The 23,614-nt window shown below is 45.0% G+C and overlaps 3 protein-coding genes across 5 annotated transcripts in view; 1 reads left to right on the forward strand and 2 right to left on the reverse strand.

Annotated features, from left to right (window-relative positions):
* Positions 1-3,002, reverse strand: part of sh3bgrl (SH3 domain binding glutamate-rich protein like) — a 12,840-nt gene extending 9,838 nt beyond the window's left edge. Inside the window, exon 1 of the mRNA XM_003455822.5 lies at positions 2,737-3,002. Within this exon, the coding sequence (XP_003455870.1) occupies positions 2,737-2,781 (45 nt within the window). The 5' untranslated portion in view covers positions 2,782-3,002. The remainder of the gene's footprint in view (positions 1-2,736) is intronic.
* A 986-nt stretch (positions 3,003-3,988) lies between these two features.
* Positions 3,989-7,510, forward strand: hmgn6 (high mobility group nucleosome binding domain 6). 2 transcript variants are annotated; one of them, XM_003455820.5, is made up of 6 exons: positions 3,989-4,146; positions 5,105-5,137; positions 5,317-5,346; positions 5,998-6,045; positions 6,137-6,256; positions 6,377-7,510. In XM_003455820.5, the coding sequence occupies exons 1-6, from the start codon at positions 4,132-4,134 to the stop codon at positions 6,422-6,424; spliced, it is 294 nt and encodes a 97-aa protein (XP_003455868.3). In that variant the 5' UTR covers positions 3,989-4,131; the 3' UTR covers positions 6,425-7,510. The 2 variants fall into 2 exon arrangements, with proteins under 2 accessions (XP_003455868.3, XP_019201461.1); XM_019345916.1 differs by lacking the exon at positions 3,989-4,146 and adding an exon at positions 4,758-4,907.
* A 7,147-nt stretch (positions 7,511-14,657) lies between these two features.
* tent5d (terminal nucleotidyltransferase 5D) lies at positions 14,658-23,606 on the reverse strand. Of its 2 annotated transcripts, XM_019345923.2 has the most exons (4): positions 22,495-23,606; positions 19,739-20,053; positions 19,180-19,479; positions 14,658-16,810 (listed from the first exon to the last, which is right to left on the reverse strand). In XM_019345923.2, exons 1-4 carry the CDS (start codon positions 22,507-22,509, stop codon positions 16,196-16,198), a joined length of 1,245 nt encoding a protein of 414 aa, XP_019201468.1. In that variant the 5' UTR covers positions 22,510-23,606; the 3' UTR covers positions 14,658-16,195. The 2 variants fall into 2 exon arrangements, with proteins under 2 accessions (XP_019201468.1, XP_005460567.2); XM_005460510.4 differs by lacking the exon at positions 14,658-16,810 and having other exon boundaries at positions 17,238-19,479; positions 22,495-23,297.
* Positions 23,607-23,614: the final 8 nt, after the last annotated feature.

The following is a 23,614-nucleotide window of genomic DNA, read 5'->3' on the forward strand; positions in this document are numbered from 1 at the left end:
TTGGTACACTATTGTTGGGTTTGAAAGCCTAGCATTATGCTCTTGTTAATGAAGGAGGCCTACCTACAAAATTCTTAAACTTCACCTTAAATCAACTGATGAAGTGTTGAAACATAGACAGAATGTTACGTTCCAACAGGACAATGATCCAAACACGTATCAAAGCTGGTTTTGGAATGGATAAGACCGGCTAACATTTAGCTTCTGTAATGGCCTTGGCAAAACCCCGACCTCAACCCTATTTAAAATTTTGGGACTATGCTTAAAAGCCAGGTCTGTGCAAACAAACCAACCAGATTAAATGAACTCTACCAATTCTGCCAAGAAGAATGATCAGATATCGATCCAGAATTATGCCAGAAGCTTGTGTATATCAGAGAAAACCTGAAATGATTTCAAACTTTTGTACCAAGTTTATGTTTTTGGATATGGAAAATCGGGAAAAATAACAGCTCAAAGAAACCATTTAGCCCAAATTACCATATCATGCATGACCATGATGGATGTATCTAAACTTCTAATACATACATATATATATATTTCTTTAGTGTAAAGTGATCTATTTTTCAGATCTATTTCTTTTGTAAGTTTTATTTTTATAGAGCTATGGTTTTTTAATGTTTTGGTGACATGGTCATTTCCCAATTTTGGGGATAAACTATTTCCTATTCATATTCTTCTGGAATTTTATTGTTGTTCCCTATTTTCCATTTTTTTCTGTCAGAAAAAAACCCTGTTTTTTTCCAAGTGGCAACACCGTATGCAACTGGAGTTTGTGGCATTTTTTTAAATCATATTTTGAGGAACAGTACTGTTGACATAACTCACCTCGGTTCTTTTTTTCATTACCATACTGTAGCCTTTTCTAACTGAAATCTGTCTATTGACACATACTGTAAATCTGATATTGTGCTCTTCTATGACAAACTGGTACTCAAGCTCAATCAAATTAACAGTACTTTGTTTTTGACCTTTGGTTCTTATACAGATCAGCTTTCACATGAAATCAATCAGCCCCAAAAGCTAACACAATGCTCGAACACAAAGCAAAATTTAATGTCTTTGGAAAACAAAACCATCTATCTGGATGATGCTGACTGTTGTAGTTTGTCAAGTGCTGAACCTCATATTGCCCTCTGGCTAACTTCACACAGTCTGCCGCTCTGACCTGCATTCAGTTTCCTCTGTGGAACAAAAAACGCTTGAAACATTATTTTTTTAAATACTCCTACTTATCTCCCTGTTTTTGGATGTTCCTCTCTGCACATGCTTATTTATACTCGAGTGCTTAATCTAGTATCAGATGGGGCTGGGTAGAGGAATGTGATGACACTGTTTTGTAGACATGGATGCAATCAAAAAGCAAGCTTAGTTGGGACAGAGGCTTTTTGCCACAATTTCCCGTTCAGCAGCCTTCTGGTGCTAATGTGCAAAGAGAGATTTTAAATACTATGTAATTCAGACATTCAGTAAGTGAATGAGTTAAACATGGTAAGAAAAAACAAAATGAACTCTAACACTGCTGCTCTGCTGACTATGAAAACAGTGCAGCTTGGAGATGATAACATCACGGGTCTGTGCAGAACAGCATTGCAAAAGCTCGTACGCCTCTTCTAGAAGACTTAACCAAAAACAAATCAATGAGAGGTAATGCACTTTCCCAGACAGACTCCAGGACCTGATGGCATTGCTGGCTCTAAACTCACTCCACTCTGACTCTACAGGAAGCTCCTGTGCTCTAAAGCCTGCTGCTGAGCCTGTGCGAATGTCATTTACTGTCAGGGCAATAAAGTCACTCAGAGCTGTCCAACTGAAAGGAGGCTCTGTGTTTGATTATTTCCTGTATGTGAGCTGTGAAAACAAACGGCTGGCGGAGGGAAAATCGCCCTACAGGTGATCTAAAGCACAAGGCACGACAAGTAACTATAAAGTTGGACACTTTTATTAAAGGAATCTTTAAAGGTTCTTATTTGGGAGCGTTTCGCCTGATAAAAATTGCACATTTCCAGTTTTGAGACTTTGCAGACACCAGGCGCGATGCTAAATGCAATGTTTTCATTGCATCTTATGTTGACTAGTTGTAGGATACAGTGTGCAAGAACTCAGTGTTTAATGAGCTTCTGCGTGCTCGTGTTTATGTTGATCCAGAACTTCTGCAAGTCCTAAACACTGCTTCAGGGCTGCAGCTGCTGGTCTAAAAGGGGGGCCCCGGAGAATTGCATCACCATCATTCCTCTGCACTCTGGAAGAAACTGGCAAGTCTGGAGCTAAAAGAATGTCCTCTCTACTGAAGGAAAACAAGAGTCCTGCTCTGGCATCAGGTGACACAGCACATCGTTTTAAGTTCATTTATTGATTTTTTTATTTTCTGCATGCCTTTCCTGTTCAGTCTAGTTTCAACTGAAAAAACCCAATAAACTGCCACTCCAGGAAGCACTGTGACAAACCGCAGCTGAGAGAGACAGAGACGCCCGCTCACTCCTCAAACTTCCTCCCTGCCTCTTTCTCTGTGCACGAAGTTAAAAGAAAATCAAGGAGAGACTCGAGCTGCGTTCAAAGTGTGGTGGACGGCAGAGCTGCATGCTTACTGATGAGTCAGTCCACCACGCACTGAGAGGATGACAGCCCGATGGACATCAGTTAAGTAGAATAAAAAAGTTCGGCCTGGCTGCTGCATATACACCCGCCTAACACCTCGTACACACACAAGCCACACGCAATCATCCCGAATCTTACCGAAGTGGATCCAGAGGACGATGCTATGTACACTTTGATCACCATCTTATCTCCCTGATGCTGTTGTCACAAAAGTCCGGCGGGCTGAGCTGATCGGCTGCTTGCTCTGCTGCTCGCAGACACTGTGCAGGTGGGCGGCTGAGCAGCGAGACACAAAGGAGAAAAAAACTACAGCAACAAACTTCCGAGGCTGAAATAACGTACCAGTCTCTGGTAGACAGCGCAGACGATCTGCGCAAATGCTCCGGTCCTCAGCACTGGATGGAGCTTTGCATTCCTCCCCCGCCTCCACTCTGCCTCCCCGCCCCTTCTAGCCTCTCTCTCTCTCTCTCTCCGTGTGTGTGTGTGGAGCTGAAAAGCACACACTCTCAGACTTGTACACGCACAGAAAGAGCGAGAGGTGGCCTGTCAAGATGGCAACGGGGTTATACTGCTTGAATATTTCAGCATCGACCTCCCCCTCCACAGCATCACCACCACCCCTCCTCACCCCTTTGTCTGCAAGCCAGACACCGGCTATTGTTCGGTGCACACTGCACGTGTGCACGGTTACAAGTGTCCCGGCACTACGTGTGAACGAGGAGGCAGGTTAATGTGATAGAAATAAAAATATGATGTGATTTTTTTTTTGGGGGGGGGGGGACCGTCTGTGTGTAACAGCACAGCCTGTGGAAGCGCCGTCTTCAGAGCAGGCGCTTTATTATTAGCCGGGCTTTGTGGGCCCCCTGCAGGCGTCTGGAGCAGACGACGCGAGGCCTTTTTTTTTTCCCCTGAAACGAATTTAAGGAAAGCCGACTGACAAAAAAAGTGTCGGCGAGGAGGAGGGGGAGGAGTGGGCGCCATATTGGACTGAAACTCGAAGTGAATCTATGGTTAAATATCCCCCCGCTGACCGCTGCAGAGGCGAGCCTGTGCTTTAATAAGAGCCAGCGAGGATGCCTGGCTCGCACTAGGGGCATGTTGCCTGCCGCCGGGGCCTGTATGAACCGTGCATGCGGCTCGCTCTCTCTCTCTCTCACACACACACACTAACACGGCTCACTCGTGTGAAGGCAAACATGTCCTCGAACGCGAGCCTTTTCCCCCTTCTTTGCAGGCTTCCTCCCATCTCCCTCTGCAAGAACAAGCCATTCGCGGCAGACCCCTCAACATCACCGGCTCCAAAATTCCAAGTGTTCTGCAGCCCCGAATGGCGTCACCCGATTGGCCGAGGGCCTATCAATCATGCCTTTAGCCGCACCCCTCCCCCCATTCAACCACTCGCCTCTCTGTTCCAGTGTGTTTACTACACTGCCGAGCATAAGGGAGACACTCGTCTTCACATGCACTGATCCCACAGAGAAAAAAAAAACAGTTTTTAGTTGTATTTGTAAGGAAACCCTCCAAGAGATCAACATGCCCAAGAGAAAGGTACGTATTACGAAAATAGCAAAAATACTTTGAGGCGGATAGCAGCCATTAATGCAATGAAAACGATTGTGAAGACATCCCTCTGAGACATTACTTAATTATAACGCAACGGATAGCGGTTATTTTTCGCTGGTAATTTTTTGCCTGTTTTCTAGATATAATCTGCATTTTTTGTGTGTTAGAGCGAATATTTTCCTGCTCGGACACGGCCTTTAAAACGCCTTTTTCGTGTGCGAGCCGCTGTCCTTTGGGGAGTCAGAAGTCTCTCTCTCGGTCTCCATGCAGTTAAAGCACAAGCAGCAGCCATGCTTTGCAGCTCTTGTCCACCTTCGTCGCCCGACCTACCGAGAACAAACGCTTCGCTTATCGCCGTTCGGGCTCCAAACCGGCCCGAAGTGGCGCCAGAAAATGCCTTAGTGGCTTTACTTTGCATTTTGACCGCGAAAACAAACATTCGCCGTCGCGTTTCGATAAAATTATATATTTTCTCTCTTTGTTCGCGGTCCCAAATGGCTGCGATGGCGTTTCCCTGCCGCCCGGTGGCGCCTGTGAGCCCTTTAAGCCTGGTCCCTCCCCCTTCTCAGAGACTCCCGCGCCAGCTTTCAAATCTCAGCTCCATGCACTGAATGAGAGAAAGAGATGGGGGGGCGTGGAAGGGGAAAGCAAGGCCTGGACCCTCAAAATGTGGCCTCAGAGACCCGCATGGCTCTGCTCTCACAGCCTCCGTCGGAATCCAGGCGTGGAGCCGGCATTTCTGGCCTGTAAATCGCTTAAACCCACCTGTATTTGAAATGAACTTTGCTTTTCACCTGAAACTGAAAAGTTTTTTCAGCACCTCTATGACCAATCCTAATATGTGTCCAGGTCGCACAGCATCTGTTCACTGTTGATATGAACAGCAGCTAAGCTCTTATTTTTTCCACTCACTCATTTAAAGCTTTTGTGTTGTGTTTTTCAGGCACACGGAGCAGAGGCAGGAGAAAAGGAGGAGGTAAGCGAGGAAACGGCGAGCTGCACCTCTCGCACGCCGTTTAAATTCAGATTTAAATCGGCACGTGAGAGATTATAAGGAAAAATAAAAAAACTTTAGATTAAATACATGTGTGTCTGTGCTTCCTGCTTGTCAAAATAAAAGCCTTGCATTAACAACAACCTCTTGTCGTGTTTCAGCCCCAGAGGAGATCAGCTCGGTTATCGGCGGTAAGATGGCACACACTTTTACACGCTCACCGACATCACCTGATGAGAATGAACACGTAAAAAAAACAAACTAAGAAGAGCGGCTAAAAGTGACGCAGATGCAGATATTTAAATTGAGTGTGCATAGGGGCGCATAGAAGCAAGAACTGTGTTTTCCAGCAAAGCAAAACTTTTCAGCAAGTTGTTTTCGCATAACAAAGTGTAACAATGACTTGAGAACAGTTGTATAGTGCATTAGACTGTATTAAAATTAGCATAAATGTCTCAGGTGTACTTTAATTTGTCTAAATTCACAATTAAAGCAGGATTAATGAACATTACAGTGAGTTAAAACAGCCAAAATCAACCTCAAAGATGTGTTCACATGCATCTACATGTAATACTAACTAAAAGCCAATAGCTGGCATAATCGAGCCCCAGTATCACCTGTGGTGTTTTGTCTTAAAATTAGTGACAAACCGTGTCTTTATTCAAAGAAGTTTCTTTTCAGGAACATTTCAGGGGTTTAAAGATGTCTTTTATGCACCAAAGTCCTCATGAACATTCAGAAGTACCAGGAAAAAACAGGCTCTAAACTATCATAGAGACTCCTGTAGCGCTGCTGTATTCAAGCATAGCAGTTTCCACATTGCTTTCCTCTTCTTTCCCCAGAAACCGGCCCCGCCCAAGCCGGAACCAAAGGTGAAGAAGGCGGCAAAGGTGAGAGCCTAAATGAAGTTGTATTGGAGGGTGGAGGGAGGGCGTTTGTAGATGCTCAGCATGCTCACTGCTTGTGTCTGAACCTGAGCAGAAAGAAAAGGCTGTGAACGACAAGAAGGAGGACAAGAAGACCAAGAAGGCGAAGGAGAACGCCGAGGCAGAGGCGAACGAGGAAAACCACTCTGAGAACGGCGAGGCCAAGACCAACGAGGTGTGTGAGCCGGGGGACGCCCCTCCCCTTGGCGTTTTTGGACAACCCTGGTAATTTCACGATTTCACGAAACAAAAAGTAACAAAGTTTAAACTTCAGCCTTTCTGCTTCATCCCTTAGGTGGAGGCAGCCCCTGAGGAGGCCAAGGAGGAGGCCAAGTCTGAGTAGCACCACTGCCCAAACTCTCTCCTCCTCCATCTTCTACAGCCCCCCCCCCCCCCCCCCCAAAAAAAAAAACTACCCCAGCCAGCCAGCCAGTCCCACCCTACCCCCCCTAAGTCTCTCTCACATGGTTTCCCTCCAAGGCGTATTGTTAACAGAGGAATATTTTTATCAATGATTTTATAAGTATCCGTACAGATTTTTAGCACAAAAAAGCAAAGCTGATTATGGAGCGCCTTGCAGATTTGCAGTGGTCATATCAAAGTGTCTGCAAGCGAAATGAACACACTAAAATCTTTTTTAATGGCATTTCATGATTGTTGAAGGCTTGTTTTTGGTGTAGAAAGCGTGTCCCTGCCGGATTGGCTATGTTGTGAGTTGTGTATTACTGTGTTTTTTTTTTTTTTGTTTGTTTGTTTGTTTTTTTTCTTTCTCCCTCCTCCTTCACTTCTTCCTCCACAAAAATCAGACCTTTTCTTCCTCACCTCCTCCCCTTTCTCCCCCCTTTTATCCACGTTTTTACTACAACGGTTCAGACATGTCGGTGTGGGCGATTCCTTTTAGACCTCTATAAATGTGCAGTGAGTCCCCTCCTCTTTTTTTTTTTTTTCATTTTTGTTTCTCTGCTTCTGTCTCATGGTCTTTTTTTTTTCTTTCATTGAAATTGTGTTTTGACGAAGAAGAAGAAAAAAAAGATACAAAACGAAAAACTACTAGCGTGTTGTCCATAAGAAAGAGGAAGACGAACATGTGAAACATTCCGGGGAACGGCGATTGCCTCTGATCCGTCTCCTTAGACGACCCTGCGTGTATAAAAGAAAAGAGGAAAAAAAATTCTAAAAAAACAACAAAACAAAACAGCTCCCGCTCCATCCACGCTGTCACGTCAGCTTTTCTAAACACTGTTTTTTGTTTTAGTTTTCTTTGGTTTGGTTTGGTTTTTTTGGTTTTTTAACAGCGATTGAATTTGGAATCCTTCTGTGACAAAAAAAAGGAAAAAAAAAAGAAAAAAAAATATATGCAGGTGTCCGGTCCCTCTCTTATGTTCTGAAATTCTCTTAATAAAAAGAAGTCCTGGGAATTTTCCTCGAATCGGAGTGTCCAGTTTGCTTTCTTTGAAGACAGAGTGGGATAAATAAAGGGAAATGAATGGGGAAAAATGGGTCGGGGAGGGGTTGTGAGTCAAAACTCGAGCTCTGAGTGCTTGTTTTGTACGTAAAAGCAACCATGTGTTGCCTTTGAATTGAAATATAAAGCCTGCTTGTGTCTTTGAAGCATGCGATTTCCACCATTAACCATGCTTAAGAGCCTCCTGGGATCTATCTGTACGCATAATCAAAAATGACTGCATTCATTTTTTTTTAAACAAGAACATCCTTGCCACTTAGCAAAATCCAGTATTTCCTTCAAGAGAAGCTGCTGCAGGATATAGATTCCACATTTCATCCCGCCTCCTTTCTCTGATTACACACTCAAGTCCACTTCATCCTCCAAACTTACTCCAGGCATGTGTTTGTTACAGCCCAGACTGCAAATATCTGTTGCAAAAGACTCTTTAAGGGAGGTCAGGTCAGCGAAAGGTCAGCCAGACCTTCATTGTTCATCCCACTGATCAATCCTTCTAAAATGCACCAGTGAGAGGACATCATACCCAGTAACCGCGCAAACGCTTTGATAAAGTCATGCTTCTCCATCCTCTCTGGCTCGCAGCCTTTACAAGCTCAGAAAAAAAGGGCCTGGATGCAGACAGTTCCTATCTGCCTGGCTTCTTCCTTCCCCTTTAGGGCTTAACACGCTCACGTTAAACCCTAGCGTGAGTGCTGTGACCCACATTCACCTCGACCCTGAAAGAAAGAAGAAGCTGCTGCTTTATTTCGCAACCTGCTTTAGAGAGAGCCCCATATTTAGGTTGCATGTACAAAGCTTTCATGCATCGGTTCATGGCAAAGGCCTGGCAGGAGAATGGTGAGGAAGATGCTTGTAGTCTGCTGAGCAAACATGGTGTGAATGGGCGACTGTGATGTGCACTTGCCTGCAGCACTGGCTGTGTGAGCGTGCACGCTTGCTGCGTTCTGTCGAGCCTCAAAGTCAACCACTGCTGTGAGTTCAAGTATATGAAGAAACATATGCATGAGTGTGTGTTTGTAACATAGCATTGTTTTTCAGGCTTGGACTGGGTGCAACAGCCTGCAGCAGCTCCTCTGGTTTATGCTTCAGCTGTGTGTCTTCATGTCACTTCACTTATCTGTGAATCACTGCACAATATGACGCTCGATTTTATTTTTTATTTTTGGTTTATTTCCCCCCTTCTCTTCCGCTATGCTGTGCAGCAGTCTCAGTCCCTCTGACCTGCATTGTCATGGCCGAGCACTGGGCTCCATTTTGTCGATGTCTTGCTGTGCGTTAAGCGTCGTTGCGCCTCGCCGCCACTAGATGTCAGTCTTGTCTCATATTTCATACCTTAAAAGAACTCAAAACCAAAAAATGCCGGCTCTTTGCCCATGGCCTCATGTGGAGCTTTGATTAACCTTACATTTGATTAACTCATACATTAAAAGGTGTTATTATGTTTTTTATTATTATTTTACTATGAGAGATGACTCACACATTTCTTAATGGAGCAAAAAAAAAAAAAAAAAAAAAAAAAGCATTTCAAAGGCCTCCTTCTACCTCCCTTCCCTTTTTTATTCACATCTCGCGTCGTTATGGCTTTTAATCCTCTTGTCATCAGCTGCTGTTTAATGCATTTACTTTTCAATCTGTGTGACTTGAGCCGGGCCGGCTAAAAGCACACGGTCGGGCCCAGGCGATTAATTCGCAGCCTCTGTGTGTGAGATCAGTCGATAAGTGAGAGAAACTAAAGGAAATACATTATTGATCAGACAGAAAGTTTCAGATCTCAGCCAGGGTGGTCTCTTTTTTATTGCTCACCACCTTCTTTCATCTGTGCAGTCCTTGTGATATTCCTCGGCTCTTACACTCTCATTGATCCGTCCATTCATCCTGTCTCCTGTGATCAGCCCTCTGACTCGTTAACGGCTTTGATACTGAGACACACACAAACACGCGCAAAAAAACCAAACATGCAGCCCTCTCCTAAGGCAATCGGGCATCAAAGTTCTAATTAGCCCCTACCGATATTGTTTTATCTTCAGCCTGTGTGTGCTTGCTGCCTGCTCTGGCTGAAATTGAATGTTTGTCTGCCTGCTTTATCTGTCTCTCGGCCCATCTGCCGGTCTGCCTGCTCATCCTCTTCTGTGTCTTTTCACTGTCTGGTCTGAGTAATCACAAGGATGCTTTGCCCCAACCGTGCATGAACCCCCCCCCTCCACCGCCAGTGTTTACTCTCACTTTGTCCTTTCTAACTCCTGGCAGGCTTGTTGACTAAAATAGCCTCCACCCCCATTTTTCCCCCTTTTATTTATTTATTTTTAAACATTTGCACAGCCTATTCTGTCATCCCACGCGTTTTCAGCTCCCGTCGTTTATCTCCCCCTGTCCGCATCCCTCTGGTCAGGGACTGTGCATGTTTGCACACATCTTCCCCGCGTAGTTCGGTGTGTGTTACATGGAAGGAGATGGAGGGTGGGGTGCTCTCTGAGTAAAAAAGAATGAGGATGACCTTTTGCGAGGAAGTGATTTAAATGATGCCCTGTCGTCAGCAGGGAGAGCACTGTGTGAATGTGGATGAGCAATTGTTGTGGAAAGGACGTCACACTTTTTGCACACGCGTAAAGCAGGAGGACAGTGCGCTCACACACACACACACACACACACACACACACAGAGGCAGGATCAAGGTGCCAGCAGGTTCAGGTTCACATTTTGTATGGAAAAGCTGGAGTCGAATGTCCCCGCTGTGGACCTCGAGGATGCTTGGAATGAGCAGATGTTTAGTGGCACGGGTCCGTAACGGGCTGCTAGAGGATGCTGCTGTCTGGCTGTCTTAAACAACTGTTTGTGTTCGACTGTCTTGTTTATCTGTACTCGATGGGGGTGGGAGTGAATGGGAAGACGCAGGAGGAGAAAGAGAGGAAGAGGAAAGTAACGGGAGGTGAGGAAGAAGAGGGGAAGGAGAGAAGAGAGGAAGTGTGCAGGGGAGAAGAGCTGGATGCAGATGGGGATCTATTCTCTCCGTGCACACAGACAAGATGGAAATGAGTGGGCGTCTGTGACGTCAATCAGTGAACACACACACACACACACACACACACACACACGCAGACACTCCCCTCCTCTTCCAGTCCCATGCTAATACATGCTTCACTGCAAACAGCAGCAGTCCTACGGATCACAGGCATAAACATCAGCACACACAAACAAACAGCCTCTCCACCACATCCACACACACACATCTTCACGCATCCATACACACACACACACACACACACACACACACACACACACACACACACACACATTCAGACATGCAGAACTGAGTTTCATCTCTGAGCGGCTCGCGGAGTGCAGGCTCTCTGCTCTGTTGTTTACACAGAAAGAAAATCTTGTTTGGCGCCACAGATGGCATTTAAAGACACACTCAGATCTTTACCAAGTCTAAAGAATAAAAATGAATCTCTTCTAGTCAGATTAATGTAAACATATATATGTTTTGTTCATTCTGTTAAAATTTCTTCTAAGTTTTTCAAACTTGTCAAGTCTGTCAGCGAAGTCTTTGTTTGAACCTTCTGCTGAGAGCGCACTCACTTAAATTAAAATTTCCATAAGAAACAAAAAACTGGCATATAAGCCGACTCCAGCGCACGCTCTACAGCCACTCTTGTTTTTGTGCAGACCTAATGGAAAGTTGCTGTGTGTATGTAATGTGGAATTATCTTCCTTTTAATGGATGAAGGTTCCGCTGAATTCAGTCCCGGCCACTGTAGACTTCTCGTGCCATCTTATCACTGACTGAGGGAAACAAGCAAATGTAAATTCTTCATGTATAACCAAGAGTTTACATAATATCACATAAGATAGCATTAGGGGGTTGTTGGAAGAATGAAAAGAAGATGACTACAATTAAGGCATGCTATTGACGCACATAGATGGGTTATCTTGTTGAATGCTGGGTAACTGTACCCCACTGTTCATTTAACTGAGAGGGTGTGAAGAGTCTAAAAGGAATCCACCGCATCTTGTCTTGAACATGAAAAGAACTACTTTCTAAAAGCTGACATTTTTTGAAGGATTTGAGCACAGAAACTGAAATTCGTCAGTGAATGTCACAATACATCATCAGCTACATAGCAGCACTTGTGCTGCTGTATGAAGCAAAACACTTGGTAAACTCACAGCAGCCACCTGCATGTTTTTCTCAGTAAAATGGGCCCCTCCCGCTGTCGTAAAGCTCCCTTTCCGTCCGCCTGATTGATCACCTCTTATGTAAGCCAGTGTCTTTGCCACACAGCCACCATTACGATCCATTATGCTGAATTTAGTTTGCATAATTAAAAAAAGAAGTAAGGTCTCGTTGACCCGCGGGTTCCTGAATAAATCTGATAACTAAGAGTGAAGTAGGCAGGCGGGAGGCACAGACAGCAAACATAATTGTCTGCCACTATATTCCACATCGGTGCACAATTTTCCACTACTTTAAGAGGAAGTTAAAGCCATCGTGGTGCGAGCTGAGCGTGAAAAACATCACAGATGGGTTGGCGCCGCTCGGAGAGAAAGAAAGTGATATGATCGACAGCTTTGATTCCTCAAGGTTTTCTGATTCAGGGCCCATGTAAGGCGTGCATTTGGCAAGTTCGCCTTTAAGAAATCATCCATCCATGTCACAGAGTCGTGACGACACAGACTTCTATCTAGAGAAATGAAAAAACTATTTTTGAAACACTCCACGCTGCCTGCCCAATTTTTGCTTTTAAGGATGAATTACCGGATAAAGTAAGAGCGCATCCGTTTCAGAGCGGGGCCGGCGTGTGTCTGTGTGTGTTCCTAAAGTGGGGGAATTGGGTGTGTGGGTGTGGTGGGTAGCATTAATGATGCAGCAGACACTTGTCTTTCTGACTGCTTTATTTCTTTGAGTATTTATCCCCCCCCCATAATGTTCACATGTATCCTCAGCTGGAAGAGGACTGAGTCACTGCAGCCATGGAAGCAGGTGGGTGGGTAGGAACACAGTGGATAGGAGGGCGAGGACATGGGTGTGGGATGTGGGGTAGTAGGAGATGAGGGAGGGGGATGATGAAGAGGGAGGTTGTAGTGAATGAAAGAAAGAATATATGAATGGTGAATACTCTGTGTCCATTTTATTGCTCTGCACTGCTCAGTCACTGAAAGACAAATTCTGTCTGCAAAGGCAAATAAAGCCATCCCAACTGGTTTTGGACTCTTACAGTCGCTCGCAGGAGACTTTAAAGGGTAATCGAGAGAAAGGAGCAGAAAAATTAATTCATGGGAATATGATCGGGGGAGTGGGAGTAGGGGGAATAAATTTGTCGGCAGCCTTAATTATCTTAATACACACTTCAGGCAGAGCTACATGTTTCATCCCTTAAGCCTCAGCTAACCCCAACTTGATGCTTTGCTTTTCTTTTTTTAACATTTTTTTCCCTTGCAGAGGCTAAATGTGCCCACAAGCGATTCCAGATTTAACTCTGAGGTATAAAAAGATTAGGCAATGTGAGCATACCAAACTAGAACCCGTACTGTGTTCATAAAATGGTGCTGAGAACATCATCTAATCAAATGTATTGGCCTGAGTGTGTGAGGGACAGAAAGAGACAAAGGCAGATGTGTGGGTGATGTTCTCTTTTTGTCACACTGAGTTTGAAAATGTTTATTGAGGGTGGACGGGTGGGCAGACCATTAGCAAAATTGATGTGCATGCAGATGTGTGTGGACATGTGTGTGTGTGTTCCTGCTCTGACATCACTACTGCCGTCACTGCAGCCACCTCACGGTGACTCCCTTGTGACTGAAGGCCTGACAACCTCCCACGCTCTCCCCATCAAACTCCCATGCTCCTGCTCCTCTCTCGCCTGGCTTTATCTATAAACCCACCCCCCTCCCACCTCACTCACTCCTCGTCCCCTGCTTTCCGTCTCCTCCTCAGCTCCGTTTATTATCCATACATCTTCTCCGTCCACTATCTTTTCACTTCACCCACCTTCTTTTCCTTCTTCCTGTTTTTTTTTCCATCTCTTTCTCCCCCTCATTTGGTGTGTGGGTCTTCCCTGTCTTCCGTCATGCTCTCTGCACCCACAGTGCTCCCTGTCTGTGTCTCTATGGAAACCCTGAGTGGACATGAGTAGCTCAGAGGTCTGTGAAACACTGATACAGACACTATTAGATCACATGCTCCCGTTTCCTCTCAGAAAGCCGCGTGCGTGTGCAAGCCTTACTGTGTGGGAATAGATGCTGCGTGACCATGGCAATACAGCCTCCTCGCAAGATACACCCCGTCTCCCCCTGTGCCAATGACCTATCAGTGGTGTGAAGTGGGAGGAAAGGATGGAATGAGGGAGTAAGGAGGGAGCCCTATTGTTTCATTATACTGTAAGTCTCTTCAATTACTAGCTGGGGAAAGGGACCACCTGATGCCGCCTCTGCACAAATATTCCCATCAGAAGAACACACACAAAGCTGTGTTACCATGGCTTCAGAGGACTCTTGACTTACATTCATTTCTTAGAGACATACCTTAACCTTATCGCCTTACCTTAAAATATGTCTCCATCTTATACTATAGTGATTTAAATTGCTTTATGTCCTCATAAAGATGACAAGTCCCCATAAATATGACTATGTAAACAGATTTAGGACCCCGTAGCGTCATAAATTCCAACCCATACAAACATACACACACGCCGTCCCCCTCCTCTCCTTTCTCCCCTATCACTCTCACACCTCATGAACCGTACTCTCCTCACATTTACACATTGTTGAGCCTGCTGTGTTGCGTAGCTCGTGCGTCATCTGAGTCCAAACACATCAGAAGGACAGGTGATTTGTGATAAGAGGCCTCGCACAGACAGAATTTTACAGCTCTGGGTCGCTCTCCTGGGCACCATCGTTATTTGTCGGTCACGCTTAAGTGGATCATTACGGAGCGTAATCACGGGGAAGGACACGTAAGCTGCACAGCATGTCATTTCGGGAGTGCCGTGAGGTTATGAACGTGCGTGCAAAAAGGCAGGAAAATACGATAGTGGAATTCTTTTTCTCTTTGCAGTCGAAGCGTTAACTGATTTGAAACGAGGGAAAAAAGAATCAGTTTCACTCACATGTGAAGGTTTGTCGAGTCTCCCCTTTATTTTATCAAAATGTACATACAGAAACTACAACAGGACTACATTAAAGAAGACATCAAAATGGGCAGCAATAACAGGGGTCAACAACTGAACAAACACCCAACCCAGCCCCAGGCCCACCCCATTAACATCCCCAGTGCAGTGAGATAAAGACATGCCAATGATGTCTCACATTTAGGCACTTGATTTCCCTACCGAACCATCTTTGGTCATAGTTGCTGTTGCTGTTTCAAACTGAGATTCAAACAGGTTTGAGGTGGATCCAAACTTGATTCACGTGGGTTCTGCTGCGAATTGGCCGAAGCCGATTTACGCTGAGAGGAGTCGCATGAGTTTAAAAGCAAATCGGTTTAGACAGAGCTGCATCTGCCAGGTTTAGAGATGACCCAAAGATGGTTTTAACCTGACCGCCTCCATAGAGTAAACCGCAGTATTAATTAAATTAACACCAGATGATACAATACTTCACATGATTACAGAAAAGACTCCACAACAGAAAGGAATCAAGCAGCACATCTTAACACAGTTTACCTGAAAACAATGCAGTGTATTTTCACACGATATACTGTAATCAATACGCTGTACAGTCTATTCCAAAGGCAATGTTGTTAGACTTTTTTTTGTAAGAACTAATCAGTCTTTTGACCACTGAGTATAATCTTGGAAAGTCTTGCAAAAATAGATCAATTTTTAATAAATTAAAAGCCTTGTTTTGATTGTAGGATGTGACCTTTTAAGCTACTCATGCATTGTCTAACTTTGTGTGTATACAGTAATATGCGTTACCTTGTATCTCTTTATGTATGTGTGTCTATATGTATGAGAGTGTTTTGATAAAAATACTGTACACACTAGTAGACTTATCCCTCTGTCCTTTTTTTGGAATACACCTCCTTCGGTAAAGGAATAACAAAGTTACATTAAACTGTTTAAGAAGCATAGTAGTCACACAGTATTTGGCAGTGAACAGTCCTAATTTATCCATGCACAATATCAACCACAGGCAAGGTCCACATTCTGAACAAACCCATTAAGAACAACACAGTAAGAACATGAAAAGAGTTTACAAGAATTTAAGACCCTGGAAGTGTGTGTGTGTGTGTGTGTGTGTGTGTGTGTGTGTGTGTGTGTGTGTGTGTGTGTGTGTGTGTGTGTGTGTGTGTGTGTGTGTGTGTGTGTGTACGTGAATGTCAACAGCACATTTGGTTTCCCAGGGAGACCAAAGGCCTATGACTCATGTAGTGCATACAGCATTTTCTGGAATTTTTAACAATATCGGAAGAATTATTATTTTCCACAAAGCCCAGATAATTACATATAATCATGTTAGAACCTTACAGAGTACTTAGGGAGTTTAGCGTAAAAACCCACTCAATCCCACCCCCATAGGTCTATTATAGACCAAACAGTTTATCCCTGGATTATATTTCCATTCTCAAGCTTTTTCTTCGGGGCAAGCTCCATCCCCTAGCCCAACTGTGTATTTTGTATAATGACATGTATATCCATGCATGTTTTACACAAGTCCAGTTTGCGGGTGCAGGTGTAAGGGGTAAGGTTGGTACAGCAGAGCTGATCCCCCTTGGGGTATGTAGTAGCTGCAGTAGCTGGGTTCTGCTAGATAGGGGGCAGTGTGCTCAGCAAGGTACGGGGCAGGCTGGTAGAAGCACGTCACATGGTCTGTGTTGGGTATTATGTTCTGCTCTCCCAGAACCTTCAGTGCCAGCACTGTGATCATATTCAGTGTTTGACGCCTTTCGTGTCCCATCAGACACACTGTGCTGTCATCTACCACACGACGCAACGTCATCAAGTACTGGTACTTGCTTCTCTCCTCGCCGATAAAATGGTTCTTCAAGTAGGACAGGATCTTTCGCTGCTGTTCCTGCACGTCAGGGAAATCAATAAAAAAGCGTGAGCACATGTAGCGCTCCAGTGTCTTTATCTGAGTCTCGCTGGCTGGTCGGTAGTCTCGCACCAACAGGTTGCTGTATTTCAACAAGCCACCACCTCGAATCTCTTCGGGGTTCCTGGTAGCAATCAGGCGGTAGCGCAGGTGGTCCATGGCTGCCTCAAAGTCACCATACATGCTCTCCGCCAGGACCTCGACAGCAGGAACTGAGTCAGACGCCTGAGGAGAGTCACACTGTTCAGAAGTGTCTGTGGTTACCTCAGGGGCCTCTTTGTTCTCAGGCACAGAGTTGGCTGCCTCAGCGGCTTCTGGAGAGGCAGATTCCCCGGGGCATTCAGACTGAGAGTGAGGCAGAACATGTGAGGTGGAACTTGGGATTGTGATTGGAAAAGAGACAGGCTCAGTAACCTGAGGCAAAGATGAGATATATTCATGTTCTTTTTTAACCTCCAACTGTAAGAGAGGAACTCCCGGCTGAGGGGAAGACTCTTTAATCTGTTCATCACTGTCTGTGTTTAGTATCAAAGGCTCCATGTCTGAAGATACCTGAGGTACAAGGTCCTCCGACTCCACCGGTGGAGTGAGGCAGAGGAGGGGAGGGCTCAGGCAGGGGGAAGGGGGGGTGAGACAGAGCGGTGGAGGGCTCAAGCTGAGCATTGGAGGGGTGAGGTAAGGAGGCGAGCTGAGGCAGGATGAGGTAGGGCTGAAGCTTAGGGTTGGAGAGCTAAAGCTAGTAGCGGGGCTGACAGTGCTTAGCATCGGAGACGAGAGGCAGTGAGATGGAGGGGTCAGGCATGGGGGAGGGCTGAGGATGGGGGCGGGGGAGTTAGGCAAGGAGGGGACAGACTGAGTACTGGAGGGGTGAGACAGGACACAGGAGGTGTAACACAGTGGACAGGAGAAGCTGAACTGAAGGCGGACCCTTGCGGGCTGTCACTTGGCTGACTCACAGCCATCTTTTTGGTCTCTTGTTCTGTTCTGGAACTAGAAGGATCTGATTGTGAAACTAACATGTCCGCTGAGTCAAGGGGCTCTACTTGTTTGGCAGTTTCTGTAGGGGAGGACTGACTGGGCTCACTGAAATCCACATGTGTAGTTGGTGTTTCAGTAGGGCTCTGAGTAGCCGTTTCACCTGGGTCTTCTGTGGCTAGCTGAGAAACCGGTGGGTCTTGAGGTAAAGCAGACATGGAATTCAGAGTAGAGGTGGAGATTATATCAAGGGCTGGATCCAGATCCGGAGATGGGCTAAAGTTAAGATCTGAAGCTAGGTTACTGGAAGGACTAGGTTCAGAATTAGTTTTAAAAGGAATGGTGCTTGTTGGGGTAGCTGTAGAGTTTGAACTGGAAGCAGTTGGCTCTGTGTTAAAGGCTATCTCGGGGTTTGACTCCAGGCAGGGCACAGAAACGAGTAACTCGTTTTCAGGGAGTGAGCTGGGGTTAGGACTGGGGGTGACCTTTCTGCACATCCTCCGAGGGGGTTTGGGGGATGAGTGTTTGAGCACCACCATGTGAGATAGTCTCTCTGAGGCCTTACAAGGGGGAGGAGAGGAGGTCTTTTTGTCAGAAGAAAGGCTAGGTGGTGGAAGTAAAATATCCTGAGTATCTGGAGGGTTAGCGGCATCAAGTGTGTTAGGTGTTTTTTCTGAGTTTTCTGTTTGTTGTGTGTTGTCAATCTCCAGCAAATCCTGTGTGTCGGGAGGCTGTGTGCTGCAAAGTGTGAGAGCGGAAGAGGCGGAGCAGGAACAATCAATACCCTGTGTGCTCTCTGTGATTTCACATATTTCTGTGTCAGTTTTCCTCTCTGCTTCTATTTCTTCCTCTGTTTCTGCATTTCTTTCATCTGCTAACTTGTGTGAGGATGTACTAGTGTGTAGAGCTGGCACATGTTGAGTTTTATCTTCCTCGCTGCTGCTCTCATACTCTCCGAAAGACTTAGATACGTTTGTTTTATCACATTGCTCTGTACTGCGAGGGTTTTCTCTAAGGTTCAGACACTCTCCCTGGGTTTCGTTTGAGGTTTTTGGCATCTCAGACTGTCCCATCTGCTCTGCTAGTTCTTTCTGTTCATCAGGGGGTTTTGTGTGGTTAGCAAGTTCTTTCTGGACAGAGAGTTCTCCGTGGTTTGAATGTGCTGGTGGTAAGTCGTCACAGGGCTTTGCTTGCTTTAACTGTTCTACCTTTGTTGAGCCTTCAGTCTTTTCTGAGAGCTCTGGCTCATGTTCAGTCTGAGCTGGTGGTTCAGCTTCCTCAGGGGCTTGTTTCCTTTCTGACAAAGATGTCTGGTCTGTCTCGTTTAAGTTTTCTCTGTGCTCTGACACTTCCTTCAACCCTTCAGGTATTTTCTCTTTGCTGTCTTTCTCCAGTGCGGCGTGTTTTGTCTGGTTTGAATGTACAGTTTGTTGTGAGAATTCAGTCTGAGAATTGTTTTCCTGCACCTCATCTCTCTGTTGTTTCTGGCTGTTTTGAGCACCTTCTTCCCTGAAAATGTCTCTATCTGTGGGCTTTTCTGTTTCTGGCGCAGCCATTTGATTCAGCAGGGAAGGAGAGTATTTATTCTGATTCTCTGCGGGCTGGTCCTTAACTTCAACCTTATTCACTTTGCGCTGCGAGTCCTGCTGCATGTAAGACTCTAGAAGACGATCCAGAATGATCTGGAAGGAGTCTACGCTGAACTCAAATTGCCGCCTGAGTGCACTCACAAATTTGAGCTCCAGGTTTTTGCCACTGTTGTTTGAGAGGGAGATGAGGCTCCAGCGGTCATGTTCGTTGAAGACTTTTACCATTTTCTGGACATAGGCCTCTTTCATTGTGGCGTTGCTGATCCGTTCCCTGTTGACCGCAGCAGGCAGAAAGTCCAGCAAGCAGCCCAGCACTGACTCTTTGATCACCTGGGAGGGCAAAAAGTTAACAGCATGACAGCTACAACTAATCACAACAATCTACTGAAATAAAAATCATTGCTGTGGTTTAGGTTTTGGTATAATCTAGTTAAAACAAGCATGATCGATTCAGCTACAAATTAATTATGGTTAGGATTACAATATCATGTTTAACAGAACCCCGGTAAAAATCATTTGCAACCCCTACACGGCTTATTGAAAGCTGTCAGCGCACGTAACTGGAGCCTAAAGGCTACAGTAATCTCACCTGGAACTCCTCTTGAGTGGGCAACTCCACTCCAAAGATGATGTCCAAGTCCTTGTAGCTTGTTCCGTTGTCTCGGACAAGGACGTGGCTGGCCGTGGAGCCGTTCAGACGAACATCTCTAACTGTGATTCCCTGCTTCTGCAGCCTGGCCCGCACGGCAATGATGATGTCACGAGGACGCAGCTCCAGCGTGGGAAAATTCCCACGGCCGTGGATTGGAACCACCTCTGAAAGAACCTGATGGAGAACCTCCACCTGCTCAGCGTTCAGGCTGTGAAATCGCTGACTGGATTTCTTTTCAGACATGCTGCTGCCCTGAAGGGAGGGATGACAATGAGAGTTTATTACAGCTCCTCAATGAAATATGCTATGTGTTTAACTCTCTCTCTCTCACACACACACACACACACACACACACTCAGTATCACTCATATGCACACTCTCTGCCAGTCTGCTGTCTGCAAGTCACAGCTTGGCTGACAGCTTTTCCACAATGCTAATGTAACTGCTGTGTTGACAAGCTGACACATGGAGCAAACCACGCAGATGTGCTTTGCATAAATACTCTTCAACTGTTCACCCAGGTCACAGCAAATTATGGGGAAGTGGTGGAGTTACAAAAAGAGTCTGAAACGCTTTACAGTATTTACTACTCATGACTTACAACGTGTTAATTAGTCACTTTATTTACACTCCATCTATTAACAGCTGGCTCAGGATTTAGTTTAATTCCTTTAACTCAAAATATAATCTTTACTTAGCCTTTGTATAAGATAATAATAACAGATAATAAAATGTAATCTTTGTTTATTATTTTCACCAGACAAGAAAGGGTTAAGTTGAATGAGTCATCACCAGCAGACTGCATTAATCACACCAACGTCACTAATTAAAGACACACATCTGTTTTTGTGGCCGTGTGTGCAGCACATGATGCGTGCATATTGCAATCAATAACTCCATCCATTTGTGGGACTGCGTGCTAAACATATAAAAAAATTCCAACCCAAATTGAAACAAAGAGAAATTAAATATGAGCTAATTATGCTGTTTGGCATTTAACATGTGCAGTCCTCCTGGCACTTACACACTCAGCCTCTGCATCCAGACTCCATTAATCAATCTCTACAGAGTCGAAATATTTTCAATAAGCTGCACAATACCTTTATTTGCCTAACCAAGTCAGTCTGAAGAGTCTCTGTTAAGTGACTGAGTGTGCGATTGTGGGCGCCTGTCAAAGTGTTTCGGCGAGTGAGTGCTCGTGTTCGAGTGTGCAATTGTGGTTCATAGCAGCCCATTATGATCTATTGTTTGCTTTAATCAATAGTTGTCACTCAGTGCTACATCTGAATGCAGCTGATTGCTATGATTTGTCAATACTAGCAGGCTAAACAGTGGGATAATAATGAGCAGTAATCAGATGCTTTCTGGTATCATTTAGTCAGACACCAAAGGGTTATAGGCTGTAACAACCACAAACACAATCTATAATGGGGGCGTCTTAGAAAGCTTTGCATGCATTTCAACAAATACTAAATCAGCATAAGTGCAGATCGTACATAAAGCTACAGAAGTACAGAAGTTGCTTTTTTTTTTGAACAACTGCTTACCAGGATGAAAAGAAGTTGAGTCTTAGAGCACAGAGCTCCTAAATAGCTTTTGTGGATGAGACATCGGCTCATGTGTCCCACTTTAACCAGGCAAACTTCACATCGCAAAATGATCATACATCCAGAGCTGATACAAACACCTCCAGATGTTTACACTTATCACACATACAGCGACACAATGTGTTGACGAGGCACTGCGGGAGCGTTTTTCCAACTGGCCCCTTGTATTTCCCCCACAACCCCCTCCCCCTTTCGCACTCTCCTGCAAACTTGCAGCCTGAGTGACTCATCCAGGCGTATCGGCTCAGCTCACACATAATCTATAGCCACTGAAAACCCAACAAATCTGAGAACCTCATACACACTGGGCTACATGTACAAACAAACAATAAGGCTCTGTAAACTCAGGTGAATGTCTTGGGTATAAAATCTGTCAAGTAGCACACAGGAGGAAGAGTTAGTCCTGTGGTTAGAATACTCTAGATATAGCCAGAGTAATTATGTGTGTCCTTTATATATACCTATATATAGATACATATATATAGATACATACATATATATATATATATATATATATATATATATATATATATATATATATATATATATATATATATATATATATATATATATATATGTTATTTGCATGCAAGTCCTTGATTTTTACTTTTATCCCTTTGAAATATTATAAACATATGAATGCTGAAGTGGAAGACAACTCAGTAGGCTACTTACTGAGCTTATAACACAATATTTACTGAGCAGAACGTCTGTATTTTTAATGCAGTGCTTGAGTTAACCAGTACTTTGCTAAAAATAAATAAATAAATAAAAATACAGCTATTAATTTTTCCCATAAAAGTTAAAACCTGCTGGGTGTTATAGTTCACCACTTGTACAGTTTCACAGTCCTTTATTACCTAGAATATACTGGAAGCTATACAAGAGCCCCACTGTGTTTCATTCTGCCTTGGTGCTCTTCCCTCTAATCAGCTAATCACGCACTTACTTACACCTGAGGTGGCAGGTGGAGGCAATTAAGCGCAATGAAGTGCCTGCCAGGGTAAAGGGCAGCACTCGTGAGAATTAAAAACTTAAAAACGGGATAAAAAAAACAAAAAACTTCACAGAGTTGAGTGTTCTTACCTGTTGCTGAGGCATCTGAGGGAGCGAGCGGCTCCCGACTTGTCAGCGGGATGAAACAGCGGGTATCCACCGAGCTACAGGTCCGGAGAGTTCGTGTTTTCTACTGGCTTTGTTTTTTCTTTTGAAGTCCCTGCCCGCTCCGTTTAGACTCGATGCTGACGCGGCTGGGTCCCTTATAAGGCATGCGTTGCCAGAATCTGCGCGCGAGTTCATTCGGGCGCTGTCCGGGAGGCGCGTGGTGCTGAAATGAAGAATGAAACGAGTCCTCGCGCTCTTGTTTCTCCTTCGGCCGCCTGGAGCGTAACGCAGTTTCCATAGCGACCTGCCGTCATTCAGTTATGACTGGGGAGTGCGCGCGCACGCGCGTGTGCGTATGAGTGCGCGTGCAGCAGTCTTCTCACAACAATGGTGGAGTTGTGGTGGTAAAGAGGGCGTTAACAAGTGTCAGGGATAATTCGAGTGTTCGTGACAGGCCTGCATTAAGAAGAATAAAAGTTTACGGGACGAGCTAATCACAGCCGTGCAACCTGTGCGTGTAGCAACAAATTCTCACTTTATTATGTGGCCTTTCTGTGTGTTTGACGTGTCAACGCTGAACTCAACTGCTACCACATCGCCTCAGTATTACACCGTGGCTGAGCTGAGGTTGAGGCCACAAATGTCGGGACATGTGGTTTTGGGGGGACATTTTCTCAACCGCTTCTCATCACGAAAACATCATTATATCTAATGCTGTGTCCACACAAAGTGTCAGCAGATACAGTATGAGTCATCCATGCAGCTCCCTCCCCCTAACCCAGCCTTAATCCCCCCCTCCCCAAACCCGAGCCCTCTTCGGCTGGCCGGTGCACGCACACACTGGAACACTTTCTCTATCTGGACAATTACAGCCAATAATCCTTCTCCCCCCTTCATACTGCAAATTCTTGCTCCATCCCTTAAAAACCTACTTGCACAAATCCCCGCGCGTGTTCCCTTGCCGTGTTAGCTCACACGGTCATTCTTTCCGCGCGGAACTCTATAAACAAGCAGTTACAGATGTTACCTAGCTACGTGTTAATGCATCCGCAATAAAGTGGAAGGATATGCGTGAAAGCGTTAAGTCAAACACGACTGGCTC

The sequence above is a fragment of the Oreochromis niloticus genome, linkage group LG2, assembly GCF_001858045.2.
Source record: "Oreochromis niloticus isolate F11D_XX linkage group LG2, O_niloticus_UMD_NMBU, whole genome shotgun sequence".
Classification (NCBI taxonomy): domain Eukaryota; kingdom Metazoa; phylum Chordata; class Actinopteri; order Cichliformes; family Cichlidae; genus Oreochromis; species Oreochromis niloticus.